Source organism: Zootoca vivipara, chromosome 8 (genome assembly GCF_963506605.1).
Source record: "Zootoca vivipara chromosome 8, rZooViv1.1, whole genome shotgun sequence".
NCBI classification, from domain to species: domain Eukaryota; kingdom Metazoa; phylum Chordata; class Lepidosauria; order Squamata; family Lacertidae; genus Zootoca; species Zootoca vivipara.
The window spans coordinates 82171320-82191303 of NC_083283.1; the positions used below are offsets into that span (position 1 = coordinate 82171320).

Sequence of the window (19984 nt, forward strand, 5' to 3'; positions counted from 1 at the left end):
AGTCTCCAGCAGGTGCTGCTCACCTATTGCCAAGCTTTTATACAACAATGAAATTCAGAAGCTGCTGCTTGAGTCCGTTATTTATTTATAATAAAGATAAAACTCTCAGGAACCAAATTCTGTTCTTTGAATTATTCAGTCTACTTCCCAAACTCCACTTCCTGTTTTTATTCTATTGCATTAAAAATTTCCCTCCCATTAGAGAGAAGGTCCTTTCGCTCCCTTAAGATTCTGAAACGTGGCTAAAAATCTCCTTTCCTTTCTGAAATACAGGGGAGAACCAGCAGAATTCCTTGTGCAATTAACAAATTCAGTAAGCTCACATCTGTTAGAGAAAGAAGGCTAGGGCAGACTCCTTCCCCAAGTTCTGTAAGGCATTTCTGACCACAGTGTGAAATCGCCTGCCTGATTTTCAGAAACAATTTATGATTGTATCCCCTTTTTACATGGGGTGTGCAAGTCCACATCTGCTTAATTTCAGCACCAAGTGCTTCAAGACTTGGGCTTCAAAACTGCAGTCTATAGGCTCCCCATGTTCATTTTGCGGATGCAACATTTGCTTCCATTAGTGCAAGTGTCACTCAGCAGGGGCCCCGTATCCTGACTCCATTCACAATCTGATGCTGCCTAGATGGATAGCCTCCATTATATCATTCTTTATGCTGCGGGGAAACCGTCAAATAAGAAGTTATACATTTAGGAAGAGATGGAAACAGGTGCCGGCTATGCCCATGTGATTTGTCTCTTAAAAGGATCACTGTGCCAGCCAGTAACACAGCCACCATCTAGAGCAGAAAGTTTCTCATTAGCCATGTTATCCAACTGCTACTCCTGAAGACCACGCTAAGGACTGTAGCTTGAGGTTATCTGGGAAAGCTGTAGTAGGCATGCAGTTTGCAGAGCTATTTGCTGCATCCCTAAGGCTTCCTGTGCTCCAGGAGTGAAGCAGGCCAAAAGCTGGCTGTCCAAAGTGAGAAGCCGGCAGCTGTTCCAGGAGCTGAAGACAAGGGCTGGATGAAGAGGCTTTTGCTGCCAGCGGTGACTGGTCCCGGATCTGCATAGCTGAGTGAGAGAGAATATCACATTATCATAACTGCAGTAGTCAACATTTCATTCATTCTCCAGTAAGCACCATTTCCACACCATTCCGCCCCCGCCCCCAACTCAGTACCTGCTATCTCCTCCTGTGCCATTACTTTGATTCTCTCCTGTGCAGCCTTGGAGCCGGCAGCTGCTGCTTCCTGGTAATGCTGTCTTGCTGTCGGTGCGTTCTGGGAGACTCCAGTGCCCTATTCATAGCAAACACACAAATGAAAGCTGCTTGAGGAATCCTACATGCAAGTACATGTATATAAAGAGCATTAATCAGCCACACCAATGCACCTGAACTGCAGTATATTATTGTTTTAGAACCATCCAATTCAAGGCAAAAGACCATGCTTAAGCTGTAAACGCTGCCCTGGGCCTTTCCACATGCACTGCCTTTTTAAAAAAACTGCAAATTCTCCAAAGCCAGATCTATCACTATGCATAATTAAAAAGAAAAGCCCAGCTGCCGAGGCTTATGTTCACTTTAAAAATACCAAGATTGTGGCAGATGCTGGGCTGCCATTTGTTTTAGTGAACTGAAGAATAGCTGTCAAGGAACAAACAAAGCCTAGCAAAAACAGAGCCATAGCAGCTCTTGGATCTTGTGTTTGTGGCCAAATGGAAAGCAAGACGTGTGGTTAGTTGCACAGCATGCAGTAGAATCCCTTGGCTGAGCCAGGTGAGCACCTCTTCACCTAAGCATGGCAAACAGCTAAACTGTAAAGGGCAAAAGAAAGGGATTCTCATGTCACCCGTGAACAGCCTACTTCAACTTCTGAACAGTATGCCATAACGTTCCAAGCTGACGTTCACCTCTGTCAGCCCAGCAGCGGCGCCTTCGTCCAACAAACTCATGGCTTCCTGCAAATTTCCCTTGTTGTCTGCTCTGGGGCAGTGGCGGAGGAGACATTGAGTGTAGCGGTGCTGGGCCATGAGGTGTCCCTGGCGAGCAGCCTGCTGGTAGTAGAAGACTGCCTAGAACAGAGAACAGAGACACTACTGCACATCCTATAAACTGTGCTCCTGCCAGACAAGCAAGTGTTCCTCCTTGCTGGCTTCAGTCCCACACATGATTGACAGGAAAGTGGCCTGACATGTTAGCCCCAACCCCAATGCAAGGAAGAACTACTATAAACTGGAAAACCTGCCTGGGGGAGGGGGGGCAGCAGCTGGAGACTCCTTCGGACAGCCCTGGCATCTTTCTCTCTTTTGCTGAATGTTTCAGCTCTCTTGAGTGAAAACATTGGCTCCTTACAGGGTAGCTTTTGACTAAGCTGCAGGCACAAGCTGCATAATGCAACTGGAGGTTCTTCCATAATGTGGACATTAAGTACCTCTAGTGAGGTTCTTTTTGAGCTTCCGCATAATGAAGATTCTTCATAACTGAATAAACTGAGTTTCTCTTGTACTGGAACACTTGGAAAAGGCACAACTTGGGAGGACCAATATTTCCTGCCTAGAGCCTGACCTCCCTTTGAGCAAGGACACAAACAAAGGAAGCTCAGGCAGCCTGGAGCAAGAGATGAACTGGGTCACTGCTGCAATTGGAATGGCTGCCCCTACCCCCACCTCCATCGTTATGGCAAATGCTCTACTCTAGCCTGCTGTTGTACATAAAGCTGTTTTGTTGCTAGTTTCTTCTGACAGTGAATATTACAGTGATAGGCATGCTCTCTTGGGATCAGCTGGGAAGACTATCTGGGAAAATCTGATAAAGGGACACAGGCAAGCTGCCTTATACTGAGTCAGACCATCCACCTGAACATTACCTACAATGACTGGAAGCTGCATTCAGGGGTTTCAGGTAGGGGGCATTCCCAGCCCTACCTGAAGATGCTGGGGATTGACTCTGGGAACTTTTACATACAAATCCAATGTGTGTGATGAACTGCAGCAAGTATCCCTCCCACTGTAGGTCTCTGGGTTAAAGCTTGTGACTCAGAAAGAGAAACAAATTTTGTCTCCCAGCACATATGGCACACTGAACTTGCCCAGCACTTTCCTTCCCACTTGTGCACAGCAGCAACACACAGGCCAAGAAACAAATGAGAATTAGGAATAGAGGACCTTGACCACGTTCTTCTTGGTGCCTCTTCCGTGTTCATAGCACAATCCCACATTAAACTGGGCTTTGCTGTGGTTCTGATCTGCAGCCAGCTTGAAGCAGGAAAAGGCCGTTTTCCACTGCTTCTCATGCATGTTCTCAAGCCCTGGGAAAATAAGGTAAAAACAGTGGTCCAAATTCTAACCTGAGATGGTGGTTGCACCTTTTATCAAAGAGAGAATACCCTCAGGAGGACACTTACACTTGGGACCATTCGCGAATTCAGAGGCTATCCTGCAGTGGAGATGAGGCAGGCAGTGGCAATTCAATATAAAATGTACTGATTCCAGTACCTCCTGTTATGCACCTTCAAATTCATTTTCAGACAAGTTCGCACTGCACTACACTACACCCAGCAAGTCCTAATTTCTCTGTTTTACAGCTTAAAACACACAGAGAACAGTACTCAGGTACTTGAGGTGGCACGGAGCAAAAAAATGGACACAGTTATGCAGCAAGCAGCTGGTCATGTAACTTCTGCAAAGTCTTCCTTTATCTGTTTAACTAGGCAGCACATGACAATGGTGAAATAGGATGCTGCTGCAAAAAAGCACTCTGGTGAAAACATGTTCAAATGCACCACATTCTCACGTACTTATCTAGTCATCATGGGATGAATGCTTTTTCTTACTTAAATGGGAAATATTTCACGTGTCATTTCATGTACCCAGGGACACATTGAAAGAAAATACCTTAAAGCACAGCTCCTTTGAAGCTGTTTTGTATGAAGTCACACCTTTGGTCCATCTAGGCTCGGCATCTACTCTCAACAGAAGCAGTTTTCTTTGGGAACACCCCCTCCCCCATGCCTTCTAACCTGAGACCCTTTGAAAACACAGGTTGCTGAGGAATGAACCTGGGACTTTCTGGATTCAACACATGCTCTCTATCATTGCCATGAACCCCTGAGCCGTGATGGTGAACCTTTCTCCCAGGCCTTCCCTACCCACACCCCCCAATGGCCACCCCTCTGGCACTGCACACAAAAATGGCCATGACTGAATCCAAAGTGCACAAATTATCCCCCCCAATACAGTGTGTGAAAAATTATTAATTATTATTTCCACTCTTATAAATCAATTTCTCCCTCAACATAGTGCAATTAATTCATTTCATCCAATTAATTCATTTCCCCACTCAAGACATTATTAATTCTTCCCCACAACCCCTCCTCGCAAAAGAAAAAACTCTATAAAGTTTCATAAAATATGGTTTTAATTAATTCATTCCCTCTCCAGCCCAGCCCAGCATGTTAACCGTCTTTGTTAATATTTCAAGCTTCCACAGTATTTTAAGGCTCATTGGATTTTTGAATTTCTCCCTGCTGCTGTGATGCTCAGGGATCATTCACCCTTCTGTGCTGCACTTCCAAGATGAAGGTCTGTGCTTTAAAGTGCCAGGTCTGAGCACTCCCCCCACCCCCGTGTTTTTCCTGCAGAAACCTACTCTTTTAACGCTCAAGCGGAACAAATGGCAATTTTGAGTTTTCTGCAGATTGCCGCTTGCTCTGATTCAGTGGTTAAGAGTGGGTTTTCACGGGGAAAGTACCAGGGCGGGGGGGGGGGGGAGTATTTGGACACAGCACTTTAAAGTGCAGACCTATGCCTAGAAAGTGTGGCACAAAAGCAAGTCTGGATGAGCCCTTCATCTGCTGGCTCTAAAGTGCAGCAATCAGCTGTCACCAACAGCTGCCAAAATGAGATGATCCAGGAGAACAGGAACTTCAGTTATTACTGAGAACTGTAGTGGAAGTCTCTCTTGGGCAGCCATCAGTAGGACAGAGTTTCTGAAAGCTAACCAAGACTACTGTGCACTGCGGAAACACTCAGCATATGGAGCCAGCTATTCTATGGAAGGACTGCAGATGCAATACGGAGACCAAATATAATTTTGGGAATTCCATGAACACAGCAGACAGTTCAGGAACAGTTCAGAGCCACAGAAAACCTTTTAGGGAGGGCTGTGTATGATCTGCAGGCTGCAGGATAGCCACCTCTGCCAGAGAGGCATCCCCCTTCCTTCAGCACTCAGAAGTAGTCATGGCTGAATCAGAGCCTAAAGGTAAAGGACCCCTGACTGTTAAGTCCAGTCGCCAATGACTCTGGGGTTGTGGTGCTCATCTCGCTTTACTGGCCGAGGGAGCCAATGTTTGTCCGCAGACAGTTTTTCTGGGTCATGTGGCCAGCATGACTAAGCCGCTTCTGGCGAAACCAGAGCAGCGCATGGAAACGCCATTTACCTTCCCGCCAGAGCGGTACCTATTTATCTACTTGCACTTTGACATGCTTTCAACTGCTAGGTTGGCAGGAGCTGGGACCGAGCAACGAGAGCTCACCCTGTCATCGGGATTGGAATCGCCGACCTTCCGATCGGCAAGCCCAAGGCTCAGTGGTTTAGACCACAGCGCCACCCATGTCCCTGAGTGGCAAAGACCAAAGGATGACCCCTGAAACTCTACTCCTCTCCTTATAACTCAAATGTCCAAGCATGTCAATGGTAGCATATGATACAGCAGACGTTCTTCCAAATAGACAAGATAACTGGCTTATACAATGTTAGACTGGGTCATCCAAGAGAATGGAGCAAGCCAAGGTGATTTAATCAAAGACCAAGGAAAGGGTTAGCCATATAAAAGAGGGAGTTAGTGCTGCATCCCAGAACAAACCACTCTGCTCTCCCAGCAAATGTTACAAGATAAACCTATGCAGAATACTTAGGGGACTGAGTAAACTCCATAAAACTGAAAGGAAAGGGACATACAGAATGCTGTGCTAGAGAAGTCCTTTCTCTGGGCCTGAGTTACTGCCCCTTTTAATGTAAGTGAGTAGCTTAAACCTCTAGTATCTCTGTCAGGTCTATGACACAGCAGAAGACAGAAGTCCCTCCCTGAAGAAGACTGGATAAGTGACTCTATAAGCTGTTACCAAGGATGTTTGATGCCATGGAAATGCTGGCTTGAAACACCTGCTGCACTTGAGAAGCAGCTTCACCAACAGACGACTCCTCTTCCCGATTGCCCTGCACAGAAGAGCCAAAAATGAAAACGGTGTATAGGTTACCCATCTGTAGACAATCCTCTCTTTGCACTAGCTTTCACATTATAGGCATCTTCCGCACCTACATGCGTTTGTGTATGCATATGCACCAGGAAATCAATCAATCAATTTAAATTGTAAAAGGCACAAAAACAGCCTGAAGAGAGTGGGAAAAACTACAACAAAAAGGCATTAAAAGAGAGAGAAGATGGCTAGCAATCGCATAACCTTTGCAACTGCAATCCCAGGAACCTTTGCACCAGTTTGAGAAAGGAGGTTTGGAAGAAATGATTGTGATGGAGTTTGGTGGATTTGGGGCAGAGTTTGGCTTTTTAGATGGTGCTCCCCACTATATGCAATTTCACATATAGGAAATCCGCATTTTGTGCGGGGGATACGTTCCAAACCTGCACGTTCCGCCCCTTTTGTGACATCTTTATGATGTTTTGGGGCTACTTCCAGGTTCAGCACCTACACATATGCGCAATCACACATCATTTGGACACTCCTATATCAGTTGTTGGCTATATATGTGAAGTACCCGAGAATAACCCCCGTATAAGTGGGGAGATGCAATGGTAGAGTAGGAATCTTTCAGCCCTTCCTTGCAACCCAGGTTCTTTTTCCCAGGAAAACTTGCTCAGAAGCAGTTGCTTCTTCAGAATTTCTAAAGGTGCCCATAATTACTGTTCTGTTCTGTTCCAAAGAAATGCTCATACTGTGTGGCAATCCTACAGTCACCAGACATTTGGAGTGAGAATTAAAAGACTAATGGCTCTTAACCTAAGGATCACGAAAATAAGAGAGGAAGAAGTGGATGGTATTCTGGAGCAACTGTGGCAATTTGCAAGTGGGCAGATAAAACTATTTCATTCTCCCACTTGTGTTGAACACAAAGTCTGATTTCCTACCACTGCTGAAAATATCAAGATTAAATACACTGACAATCATATCCTCCAGCAGGAGACTGGACAGGTGGAGTCATTTCCTTAAGTGTAGACTTGTCACTGGGCTTTGAGAAACTGCTGGTCAGAATGTTGTCATAGCAGTGACCCCACAGTTCAGAGGTGCAAACTGACAAATGTCACAAGTGGCTTTCCTGGCATTTTCACACTGCTTTTGACTGCAGACCTTGGTGACATGAAATATGCTATCCTGGCTCTGAATTAGGTACTCTTTACAAATAATCTAATATACCAACTCTATGTGAATAAGCCCCAGCTGGAAAGAGGGAACTCAAAACAGACAATAGAAAGAGTGTGTAAGTAATAGATCAGTTCAAAATATCCAAAACTGCCAGTATCCTTTCTTTCAATTGGAAATTTAGATACATTCAGATGTATCATGACACATGGCCACACTTTTAATGGCTACACCCCAAAGCCCAAAATGATGCATTTTAAATCATATTCTCCATCTCTTCAGAACAGATTCCTTCTTTATCATGTTACATGTTTGTTGCACAATTATTGTAGAACAGAACTGTATTGCTTACACCCATAAACTGTACTAATTTTCTAGAATGCATGCTAAATTTGCAGTAGAGTAGTAGAAGAAAATGCTCTTGGAGTTTGCTTCAGAACTGAATTGTGGTGCTATTCACACACAATTGTATGACTTGCATGTCTGTGCATTAACTGACCTACATTTAAACAGGACTACATGGAGCTATAGCAAGAGCAGTTCTTCTTAATCACAGGTTTCACTGAGTCCGGCTTCTCTCAATCTGGTACAGTACTAGCAATCCACATCTGGAGAATATCTTATCATCAGATACAACATAGCCATTTGAGGTACATTTCACTTCCTGTCAGATGTTTAGAGGGCTTTTTTAGGTGAAGTATACACGATGATTTTTTTGCCCTCTTAACTCTTCAGTATATCCCTTATTTCTTGACATTGAAGTCAACACTTTCAAAGAAGATTTCAGAAAGTTCAGAAAGTTAGCACATGCTAATTTTACTGAAGCCAAGTAAGTGTTTTATTTTTTCAGTGAATCTTTGGCAAATCTACGGAGTCAGCAATTTCAGTTCTGGAATGATTTGGTGCCATCAGATGGCAGAAGTATATATTACAGGATACTCTTCATCTTGTCAGGATTAAGAGGCAGGAAGGACTGTTGCCAGAAAGCAAGATGGGTTAGTCCTTTCTTATGGGAAATTAAAAATGCTTTTGTATCAGAAGCTACAAAGCCTTGCTTGATGATAATAGAGGTACAAAAGATGTGAATGCAGCTCTCTGGCATGAAAAGTGCGCTTCCAGATTTGGACCCAGAAATTACCCACCCGTCCCTGGCCCCTGTGAGCACTGGTGGAGTGCGGGTAAGCACACACACCCCGTTCCACCCTTTTAGTGAAGTGTTTAGAGACTTTGGGGGTCACTTCCAGGTTCGACGTCGTTCACATGTGCATGATTGTGCATCAATCAGATGCGTATTTTCCCTTTGTATGGTATTTTGAGTGCAACATGTTGCAGGAAATAATAATAATAATAATAATAATAATAATAATAATAATAATAATAATAATAAACAACCTGAATTCAAGAGTACACAGCCACAGCACTGTGTGAGCTCTTGCTCCAGCCTTACTCTATTTTCCTCTTTCATCCATCCAAACTTCTACAGTCATGATTAAAATGCATCTTGCATCTTTAAACACTATTTAGTAAAACTGGAAATCCTAGCAAATATTGGCACTAGGCGAAAAATTCCCAAACCGTATGTATGTCTCAGGCCTGAACAACCTGGCAGACACAGCAAGGCTGTTGTTTAAAAGTTCACTATCCAGTTCCATCCCCAATCTGGGTCGTGACACTATCATTTCCCCAAGTCTCTGTTTTTCAGCTTGCATCTACTTGATACCACTTAGCTGAGACACCACCACTCTCTGTTAGCTATTTCTACCTGGACAAACCTGCTTCCTGCTATTACCATGTAGCTGCTTCTATCTGTACAGCCATGTGAGCTTTCCACCTTCTTATCAGATACCACTCGGTCTTCTCTGTCCTGCTTTTTTAAAGCCTTCTGTCTCTTTCACCTATCCTTCCCTTGGGTTCCTATATCTCATCACACTAACTCAGGTTTCCTCAAGCTCAGCCCTCCAGATGTTTTTGGTCTACAACTCCCATGATCCCTAGCTAGCAGGACCAGTGGTCAGGGATGATGGGAATAGTAGTCTCAAAACATCTGGAGGGCTGAGCTTGAGGAAGCCTGTACTAACTACTCTGCCTCCTTCTGAGGCTCTGCTCCATTCTGAAACTCTCCTCGCTGTTCCTGGGGCAGCCTTCCCCAATGTTCCGCCCTTCACAGGTTTTAGACGAAAACTTCCATAATCTTCGACCATGGGCCATGCTGGCCGGGGCTGATGGACACTGAAGTCCAAACCATCTGGAGAGTGCCAGGTTGGGGAAGGCATAGGAATTTTAATCCCAGCCAAAATGGGTATTTTCTTCTTCTTTCACAGAAGCTGGAGGACATTCTGCTGCTAGCAGCTTTATCCCCTGAACACTTGGAACATGCACATTTTGTGACTGCACATCAACCAACTGTTGTCAGATGAGTCAACCCAAAACCTTTAAACACTTTTTATGTATAGGGTTTGCATTAAGTGAGCTGTCTTGCTAGAATCTCAATGTTTGGCCAATTTCAAGAGACAACATATACCTGCAAATTCTGGGTAACAGCAGGAAACATGGACAATACAGCTTCAGTAAACAAACCAAGATTCTTCACCTGGGATAGTGCTAGTGATCATGGCCCAAGATGTAGGCATATCCATTTCTTACTCTCATTCTGCAATCATGTCAAGGTAGATGTTCCAAAGCAAACATTAAGATATGTGCCTTTGCTTCCACCCTGAATTTAGTTGGTCTCAAAGCTATCACGGATGTCCCTGAAGTGTACCTATATGCACATGAAATTCACATGATACTAATACGGCAAGTGGTATCAAGGTTATGCAGAGAGTGTGTTCATGCTTTCAAAAAAGTAAAGACACTTCCCTAGCTCATTATCTCATACTCAAACTAAATTCATGCTAAAAGCCAAGTTCCACAAAAAGAAAGAGGCATTACCTGCAAGCGTAATAGGCACGAGTCTGGTTCAGAACCTGTGCTGGATAGGAAGATGATGTCCCCTGCAAAAAAAAAGGGGTGGGGGGGTGGGGAGGTAAGGCAATGACAGTCTGGGCCTCAACACAAATAAATAAATAAATAAATAAATAAATAAATAAATAAATAAATAAATAAATAATAAAATCAAATGCTTTTGAAACACAAGAAAGTTCCATAAAGCAGCTACTGATTGGAAAGCCCACAAGTGAATCTCCTGTTTAACCAGAGACATCTCAGGCAGCCATGTCCCAACAAAACAAGCCAAGCCAAATTCTCTCCAGGCTTTCGCCTCAGAACAGGCTGCTTACATGACCTGCTGATTTCCCTGTCCTCTTTTGCAGCTGGCCACTACCCCATGCCTTCTAACATGTCTTTGCTTTACAAAATCAAGATCTGTACCTGTTTCTGAAACATATTGATATTGTTTTGGCTGTGAAGTTTTGCTAGATGGATTCTTTGGTGCATAGCTGGAGTCGTCTCCCACAAAGAAATGTTGTTCCTCTTTCCCACTGGAACAAGCAGGAGGGGTTGTGGGAGGGACTAAAGGAGAGGAAACATATTAAAAGTACATAGGGTGCTGTCTCAATCCCTATTTACAAAGATAAATCTTCAAACATCTAGGAGTCTTTACAATTCCGATACAATTTTACTGCTGGAGTTTTAAGTGCAGTACATATAGCTGAAGTGTGTGTGTGTGTGTGTGTGTGTGTGTGTGTGTGTGTGTGTAGTGTATTCTTCCCAGCACACGATGCTCTAGACTCAGTTGTGCCATTCCCTAGCAAGCTTACCTGAATGTTGACTTTGGGGCAAAACAGCAAGGTGACCCTCCAACTGGCAAAACCCAACATCTCCTCCACCTGGTTGCACAGAGCTCAGCCTTCGAACATGCTTCACCAACTCTACAGCAAGAACAGCCAATGCACTCTAACAAAGAAGAGCAAAGATTAGGGACTATCAGAACAGCTTTGTTAAAGGTTATATACAACTCTGTTCCTATTATAAAGACACCCTGGCTTCTGCCCCCAAAGCGACCACTCTCTTCTACCATGCAATCTTCCCAGGCCTACTTACCAAGGTGAAGGATGTGCAGTGATGCAAGAGGTTCCCACATCCACAACTTCTGTGCTGATGGTGCCTCTCATGCCGGCTTCAGGAAGAAGGACAAGAAAAGAAAACAGATATGGAAACCAGAAAATAAGCTTGCATTTAATTCAGCCTGCACCAAAGCTTTGGAGAAAAGGCTATGTGTGACCTACTCCATAATCTATACTCAGACACCACCTTTTCTTGCAGATGGGGTTACCAGTCACTCAGTTTTCATATTAATATTCATCTATGTTTTTCCTGTATGTAAGCAGGGTTAGAAAAGTTAACTGAACAATTTCCCTTTTTCCCTATGAACAGTTCACCCCAAACATATTTAGCTTAAATTTAGAGTTAGGTGGATCCAGAACTATAGCACTGGAAGCTCTGGGCAAGTGTCCAATGTATAGTGACGTTTGAGTCGAGGACATGGTTTCACCTGTGAACTTATGTAAGCCTGATGCTGGTTGTGTTCTGCCTCTCCAGCATGGATGTAATTCAAGCTGGAGCAAAATACAGATTTCTAGAGGATGATGAAAAATCTTTTGGATTTTAGATTGCAATTCTGTACTCATGATTTGCTGGATATGGTAGAAACCCCTTTCCGCTCCCCTGCCATGGCAGCAGAAGATGAGATACACTTTAAATAATTTATTTTTTAAAAAGTCGGTAGAGTTAAAACAAAACAAAACAAAAAACCTCTGCCCACTCCTACACCTCAAGCTACCCTCATGATGCAGTAAAATATGATGCAAACCAGCACCTAGTTACAACATACCACCAACAGCCTATGAACCCCACAGAGGGAGATAACTCAAATGCTGGAGCTATTACTTTCTTGCCTCAGGTTGTGCACACTTAGAACACAGAAGGGTGATGGTATGTAGGGGAGAAAGGGCACTCTGCACAAAGCAGCCTGTTAGAGCACACTCCTTTAACTAGAACCCAGACTTGCCTTGGAACTCTAGACACAAATATTCAACAGCAACTCCCACTCCACCTCCACAACTGGAAGAAAGCACCCCACAGAGGTAAACAAAGAAAGGCAGCAACCATGCTACAAGGTATTGTTTCTGCAGCTGCCCCTGTGTGCAGTTGTACGTGCCCTTAACACCCGTGAATGGGAGTTGCCCCCCCCAAAAGCATGCACTTGTGTGTGCGCACACACCACTTACTTTTCAAAACTGTGCCATACAGTGGTACCTCGGTTTGCGAATGCAATCCGTTCCGCGAGGTGTTCGCTCGCCGAAGGTACGCTTCTGCGTGTGTGCGAAGCGCCGATAGAGCACTTTTGCGCACGCATGCACTGCACAAATTGCTTCTGCGCATGCGCAAGCTGCACAGATCGCGTCTGCACATCAGACGCCACAGAACCTGGATGTAAACACTTCCGGGTCCGCAGCGTTCGTAAATGGAGTTTTTCGTAAACGGAGGTTTTCATAAACCGAGGTTCCACTGTATGTGAATACTGTGTCTTGGCCAAATGTATTGCTTTAACACTCTGCTCTACCAACGGCTGGGAGCAGGGTCTCACACAGACACTAACCCCCACCCATAGGACAGTATCCCGCAGGTGAGACAGGAAGGCATGGACTCAAGCGCAGGCCTGGAAAAACTGTCCCTGCATGTGCAATGTTCCACTCAAAGCCCCAAAGGGATAAGCAGGAAGTTCTGTTTAACTGCGAAATCCAACAACAGTAATCCTTCACCTTACATGCATTTGACTTGTGCGATCTCAACAATATGCAGTTGAAGGCAGACTGGTTTAAACCACAAAAGTAAAGTTCAAAGGAAGGCAGGTAGCTTAAAAGATCTCTTTGAACTGGGTCCACTTGGCACATCAACTTTGGAATACTCTCTTAAGATCTCATGGGACAATCTGACTTTTTGGGGATCTCATGCCAGCACACCAAACAATCCTTGCTCCCCAAGCAAGGTGGAGAGCTTAAAAGCTATTTTCGCACCAGGTCTGCTTTGGCTACCCAGTGTGAAAAAAACTTTTAGGCTCTATGCTTTGCTTGCTGAGCAAGGCCCACTCAGCGTGCCAGATCTGGGGGTGCTGGGGATGCTCTCTCCCCACCTCCTTACTCGCTAGCCATGGGGCGGCTCCAAGGGCTTGATGTAACCAGGGCTTTCTTTCAGCCAGAACTCACCAGAACTCAGTTCTGGTGCCTCTCAGGTGGGCAGCATTGCCATTATAGGAGAACAAGGGAGGCATTCATGGTGAGTTCCAGGACCTCTTTTTCTAGAAAAATAGCACTGCATGAAACCCTTGGATCTGAGTCCTATGTAAGATGAGAGAATATTGTATTTCAGCTTATTTATGGTTTACATCTATCATTTGGCGTATTATTAAAGTCTTGAAATCTAATTCCTCAGTCTTCTCTGTTTAATAACTTGTGACCCTGTAATGAACTGCAGTTTTATTAGATCTGTATCAGTTATGGCTGTCACAAGTGCCTCAGGGATTCAGGGAGGCAGTGGGACTTAGGCTATGCTTGGAGCATGGGGTGCTAATCTGAGAACATGCACCAGCATCCACATCAAAGCAATATTCTAATAGGGTCAGATTCTAGGGCAGAACACTGACACAAACCGCTTTCACAACTCATCACTTTAAAAAAGAAAAGAAAATGCACTAAAATTATAAAGCATTAATGGGGAGCTGCTTGAAAACAAGATATATAATGCAGGTACACTCATCAGAGCCAGGACTGGCCACAGCTTCTTGCTTAGTGTGCGTGTAGAGGTAGCAATGGAAAAAGAACTGGAATGACATGGCTACAAAAGTATTGCATGGTGGTAGTGGGCACTGTTTTCTAAGGAAAGCTGGAAGGCATAGCTTTTTATTTATTTATTAAGTTTCAAAACTAATATTCTGCATATACATTAACAGAAAAACAAACATGAGGAATAGGGGAATAACAATTGTTCATAATGTTGCTATATTATTATATAAAGGATCAGTACGGTTAAGCTGACAACTAAGAAGTTGAGGGTAAAAGGATTAGGTCGAGGAGAGGATTATGGTTTTGTTTCTTCCAGCCAAGGTGAGTATGGAGCACGTTACCAGACCCAGAGGTCCGTAACTGCTGAAGGAACAGGTGGATGTATTTGATGGGTTTTTTAAAAGTCTAAAAATGCCCCACCAGATTGTCATTGCTTTCTTGAGATTGGGTATGAATTTTGGTACAAATCTTTCAAACAATAACCCTTTGGTTGTAAAAATAATGTATTTTTAATTGAGAGGTCATTAGCTTTAGAATAGTACTTTCATTAGTGGTGAATAGTATATGAACAGTATTTTTTTCGGCCATTTTCACCCAAATGTCAATAGAGCATTGTGTGTATGTGTTTAATATTATTACAAAAGGCATGTGAAATTGGATTGAGCAAAAATTGAGAAAAAGCTACGTTTCCTATTTGAGAGTTTCCTAATTGGACCCATGTCTTGTTGGGGCAGAGTATCATGCTTGCAGGCACAATTCTATGAGCTTAAAACTGATACAACACAAGAAGGTAGAGGCTTGAAATAAGAGAAAGAAGAGACTTGGCCCTCTTTCCAAGGCACATTTGCTCCAACCCACCCTGAACTATGCCCAAAATTCATCTTTGAAACACCTGTAATGTGGAGCTGGGCAGACCAGAAGTCATAAAAGCAGAGGCGACAAGAAGCTCAGAACAGCTCCTTCAATAAGGCAAGAGTGTTAAAGCTTTATTTACATAAGACTCCCAAAGATATTAAAATGACACAATCCTTCCTACAGCTATAATCTATGTGTCTGCAGTGAGCAATATTTCCTAATAACTTTACAGTTTCCAAAATTTGGCTACACTAAGGTGAAGGTAGCAAATGTTCTGTTGCAGAGCCCTCATGTGAAAAGTCCTCCCTCTGAAATAGCTAAGGTTTCCCCGCTCTGCACCCCACAAAAACAAAACAAAACCCCAGGGTGAATAAACTTTAAAGTTTCTAAAGCCCTTTATTTGTACAGTTTCGCAACCAAAGCCAATGAGCTCTGAAAAATGAGCATTAGCTTGAAAGTCTTGTTGCAGAGAAAAAATGGCTTTGATCATTACAATCACATGCTGAGAATATAAATGGCACATATTTCCCTTTAAGCACACTGGAAGTCTGCTTTAAAGAATGTAGCCTCAGGCAAACAAGAACTCTGCTTCTGGACAACTGCTCAAGCAGCCACCCATCATGAATATCACAGAACTAATGCTGAAAAGATCCCAGGTTAGGGTTGGGATGGAGAACCTGTTTTCAGCTTGAGAAATGAATTATTTTTAAGGTAGCATTCTGGGGGGAAATGCCAGTGCAAAATTAGAGCAACAAATGTTAACTTTAAGGTTGTACAGTAGACTTGTATTTACATACACTCAGACATCCCTCTCTATCCTCCATCCAAGAAGCATGATCAAAATCCAAGGACACATTCTAGCAGGGAGAGTCCCAAGGGCAGAGAGAGCCTGTGGCTCCCCATTTCTGCCTTATGGTTTTGCCCAGATTCTGGGCTTGCTGTGAGGTTCAGGCCAGGGGTGAGGAACTTCTGGCCTGTGGGTCAATCCTGGTCAGCCAGGTCTCCTTCAACCAACTAACCAACTAACCAACTAACTAACTAACTACTGTAACTAAAATTATAAATTTATTATTAATCTCCCCACTATTGCAAATCACAATTTTATGCCATCATTTCTAGCCAATTTGTTTTTATTAAGGCCACAGCTGTGACACTATTTAAAAAGAAAATTTGCAAAAATATGGATTTCCATCATTTCTTTTGCACTTAGAATAGTAACAATTGTTCTTACTAATCCAAACGTAGTCTAAAGTTATACAGCACAAAATTCATGTTTTATAACTTTATTTCAGCCATGAATGGTTACTGCACAGTAATAAATGATTACCAGTTATATAGTCCAATTTCAGAAGGTATATATATTGTTGGGGATACCTAGCCAGATAAATAAAAAAATTGTTCCTGCTATTTATTTCTCCTTTTGCCCCACTGATATAGTACCTGACTATATAGGATTTTTTTAATTCTATTTATTTAATCATTTCTTCAACACAAACAACAGCCGCAAAAATACATACACAAAACCCACAACAACACACTTTGAAATTTCAGATTTAAGTATGCTGATATATACCTATGGCCACACCCCTTTAACAATATTTTCCCACCTCTCTCTCCTTCCCCTACTTCAACCACTATCTGCCTTATCGTTTAAATATTCGTTCCAGATTTCTTCATATTCATCCATTCTTATTTTGTGTCGACATGCAATTTGTTCGTATGTAGCTAATCTGTCCATATTATCAATCCATGTGCTCAATGGAATCTTTTTATGACTCTTCCAATTCATCAAAACAAGTTTTTTTGCTTCAAATATGGCACGGTATATCCATTTTTTTGACCCCTTGAAATCTCCCACGTTTCCGGAATATAATTTAGAATTAAATTCAGTTCCCCTAGATAACATTTCTTTTTATTACTCTTGCTATAAATATCCTTACCTCGCACCAGGACGATCTTATCATCAGGCAGTTAATCAACATATGTACTAAATTTGCATTTTTACTCCCATACTTCCAGCAGTTATCTACACTTCTTTTCTTCTGGTATAATTTTGCTGGAGTCCAGTGGACTCTGAATATTATTTTCTGTTGAATAAGTCTTAGTCTTAGATTCATAGAGACTATTTCTGTTGATTTTATACTTGACTCCCATATAACATTTGTTATCTGTACCCCTAACTCTTCACTCCATTTTTGTCTATCATATTCTAAATCATATTTCTTTCTGTTGAGTAAGGTTTTATATAATGCAAGTGTAGAGTTTTTTGTTTTTATTGCAGAGATTAAATCAAAGTGTTTCTGATGCTGCTATAGCATCAGGACCAAACTGCCTTTCCAACATATGTTTCAATTGGATGTATTGCCATTGAGTTTCACTAGTTAATCCATACTTGCAAAGTCTTATATTCTATAAATTTATAATTTTCATCAATTAATTGATTCAATGTCAATTAATTGATGAAAATTATAAATTTATAGAATGTCAATGTCAAAATACCTTTTTTCATCCAATCTTGCCAAATTATTACTTGACTTCCAATTTTTAATATTGGGTTGGCCCATATTGTTAATTTCTCATGCTGATAGGAGTCATGCTTATTATTTTTATTTATATTCATCCAAATTTTTATAGGTGCTTTAATAGTCTAAGGTAATAGGATATTTCATAAAATTAGAGTCGAGTTTAGTCCACCCTACAAGCGATTCAAAGAAACTATATTCAAGAGTAGCCCAATTGGGATTTCGGCTAGCTCTCCAATCATTAGTCTTACTCAGCAGGTAAGCCTGGTGATAGATTTCCAGATTTGGGAGGCCAAAGCCACCTTCCTTAATTGGGAGTTGCATTCTATGTACAGTGGAACCTCGGTTTATGAACACCTCGGTTTATGAATTTTCGGTTTATGAACGCTGCAGACCCATCTGGAACGGATTAATTCATTTTCCATTACTTTCAATGGGAAAGTTCGCTTCAGTTTATGAACGCTTCAGTTTATGAACAGACTTCCAGAACCAATTACACCCATGCTTCAGTTTATGAACATTTCAGTTTAAGTACTCCGCGGACCCATCTGGAACGGATTAATCCACTTTCCATTACTTTCAATGGGAAAGTTTGCTTCAGTTTATGAACGCTTCAGTTTAAGTACTCCACGGACCGTCTGGAACGGATTAATCCACTTTCCATTACTTTCAATGGGAAAGTTCGCTTCAGTTTATGAACGCTTCAGTTTATGAACAGACTTCCGGAACCAATTGTGTTCATAAACCGAGGTACCACTGTAGTGATATTTTTGGTGGCTTTGTACCCCACAAACATGATCTAAATAGTTGATTTATTCTGTCTATATAGGAAATTGGTTCTCTTTCCGTCAGTGATTGTAGATTCCCACAAGTGATCCAACCCAAAACATGTTTCAGATTGCAAGCAAGGATAAATCTAGTTAAGCTTCTACTTTCACTGCCTTTTCAAAACCCACCCACACAGGAGCAAAGTTTAATTTAAAGGAAATGACAGCAGTTCACTTCTTTCCAAACAGGCAGACCTGCTGTGTTTCTGATGCTGTGTCTCTATCCGAAGTCTCTGTGTAACAGCCAAAGGTTTATTAGTTGGTTCCCAAACTTTTTGGAGCCCCTTTTTGGTTCTACAAACCAGCACCATCCAAAACCTGCAGCTTGCATGGCCCACTAAGAAAGAGGATAACCCAACTAAACTCAAAAGAGTGGTCAATTACTTGCACATTTAATCGAAATCCAATTAAAAGTTCTTCTCACTGAATTAACATAACGGACGACACCGATCCAACAGCATTTCGCAGCCTGGGGGGTCGGTTAAACCTGCGCAGGTAACCCAGGGAGGCTCACCTGGCACCACCGTTTCCCTGGGTAGCCAGGGGGGGGGCTCCAGCTGCCCTTCGCCCTTTTCAGAAGCAGGGGGTCAGCCCTGCTTGATGCTTTATTTTGTCTGGCTTCTGCTTGCAGGCAAGATGAAGCGGCTTACAATGACAGCCCCCCCCCACCCGCGGCGCAAGGGGAGGCCCGCTTTGGAGAGCGCGGCTGCAGGTGCGGCGGGGTCTCGGCGCCTCACCTGTCCTCGGTCGGCTGCGGGTCTCCGTCACAGGTCCGGGCCGGGCCCACAGGCCGGTGGCGGCAGAGGGCGGCGGTGCCGCCGCCTCCTCCTCCGGGGAGCCTCACTGCGCACGGGAGAGAAAGAGACAGAGATGAGGAGAGGGGCGAGAGGCCCCCGGCGCGCCCTCCCTCCGCCCCGAGACGGGACGCACCTCCCCGGCCGAGGCTCCACAGCAGCCGCCACAGCATCGTCCCGGCGACCATAGAGAGGGGCCTCGTTGTCCCCGCCAGAGCGCCCGGCTTGCGTCAGGCTCGCGCCGCAAGCAGGCTGACTTCCGGGGCTCTCCGTCGAGCTCCGGATGCCCCTCCCCCTCCTCTGGGAGGCCGGGGCGGGAGGGAGCGGAAAGAACGGAAGGAGCGTGCGCGTGCGCCCTGAAGCAAACCGTGCGATTCTTTACGTGCTCTCGACAAACGGTTTCAGGACGCCAATGCGCCTGCGCGCAACAACCAGGTTTATGCTAGTGCTTTGCCATATTCCCCCAAACTGAAAATCCGGACAGATAGGTTGAGCTTTTTGGGGGGAACAGGTCCCCCCACCAAAAAAAAGTATTAAAAAAAGTTTGGGGGTCTTTCTGGATTTTTAAAGGGTTTTTTCTTCAAAAGAAAAGAAAATCAACCCCCTTGCCATACGTCTGGGTTTTGCCGATTCCGCAATAACCGCCCCATTTTCCTGTCCGATTTGCTGACATGATGGGATGGGATGTGGCTGCTGTGCCTTGCTCCTTAAAGTGCCTGGACAGGAGCTTTCTGGAAGAGAGAGATGAATTATTATGATTATGTGACTTATTGAACTTACGCAGCACCACCCTTCACCCAAACTTGGCTGGGGGGCGGTTTACAGCGCAAGAA

The 19984-nt window shown here is 43.6% G+C and overlaps 1 protein-coding gene across 1 annotated transcript; it reads right to left on the bottom strand.

Annotated features, from left to right (window-relative positions):
• Positions 1–68: 68 nt before the first annotated feature.
• On the bottom strand, positions 69–19446 carry DELE1 (DAP3 binding cell death enhancer 1). The gene is made up of 11 exons (XM_035103448.2): positions 19288–19446; positions 19095–19200; positions 11413–11488; positions 11130–11265; positions 10741–10881; positions 10303–10364; positions 6118–6211; positions 3157–3299; positions 1903–2064; positions 1172–1289; positions 69–1062 (listed from the first exon to the last, which is right to left on the bottom strand). Exons 1-11 carry the CDS (start codon positions 19337–19339, stop codon positions 815–817), a joined length of 1338 nt encoding a protein of 445 aa, XP_034959339.2. The 5' UTR covers positions 19340–19446; the 3' UTR covers positions 69–814.
• Between the last annotated feature and the right edge of the window lie 538 nt (positions 19447–19984).

Excerpts from the sequence above, each read along its gene's own strand:
- DELE1 (XM_035103448.2), bottom strand. The coding sequence starts at position 19,339 with ATGGTCGCCGGGACGATGCTGTGGCGGCTGCTGTGGAGCCTCGGCCGG. Across the intron at positions 19,201-19,287 it reads GTGGAGCCTCGGCCGGGGAG|TGAGGCTCCCCGGAGGAGGA; the intron begins GTGCGTCCCGTC and ends TCCCGTGCGCAG. Across the intron at positions 1,290-1,902 it reads CCGCTGCTGGGCTGACAGAG|GGCACTGGAGTCTCCCAGAA; the intron begins GTGAACGTCAGC and ends TGCTATGAATAG.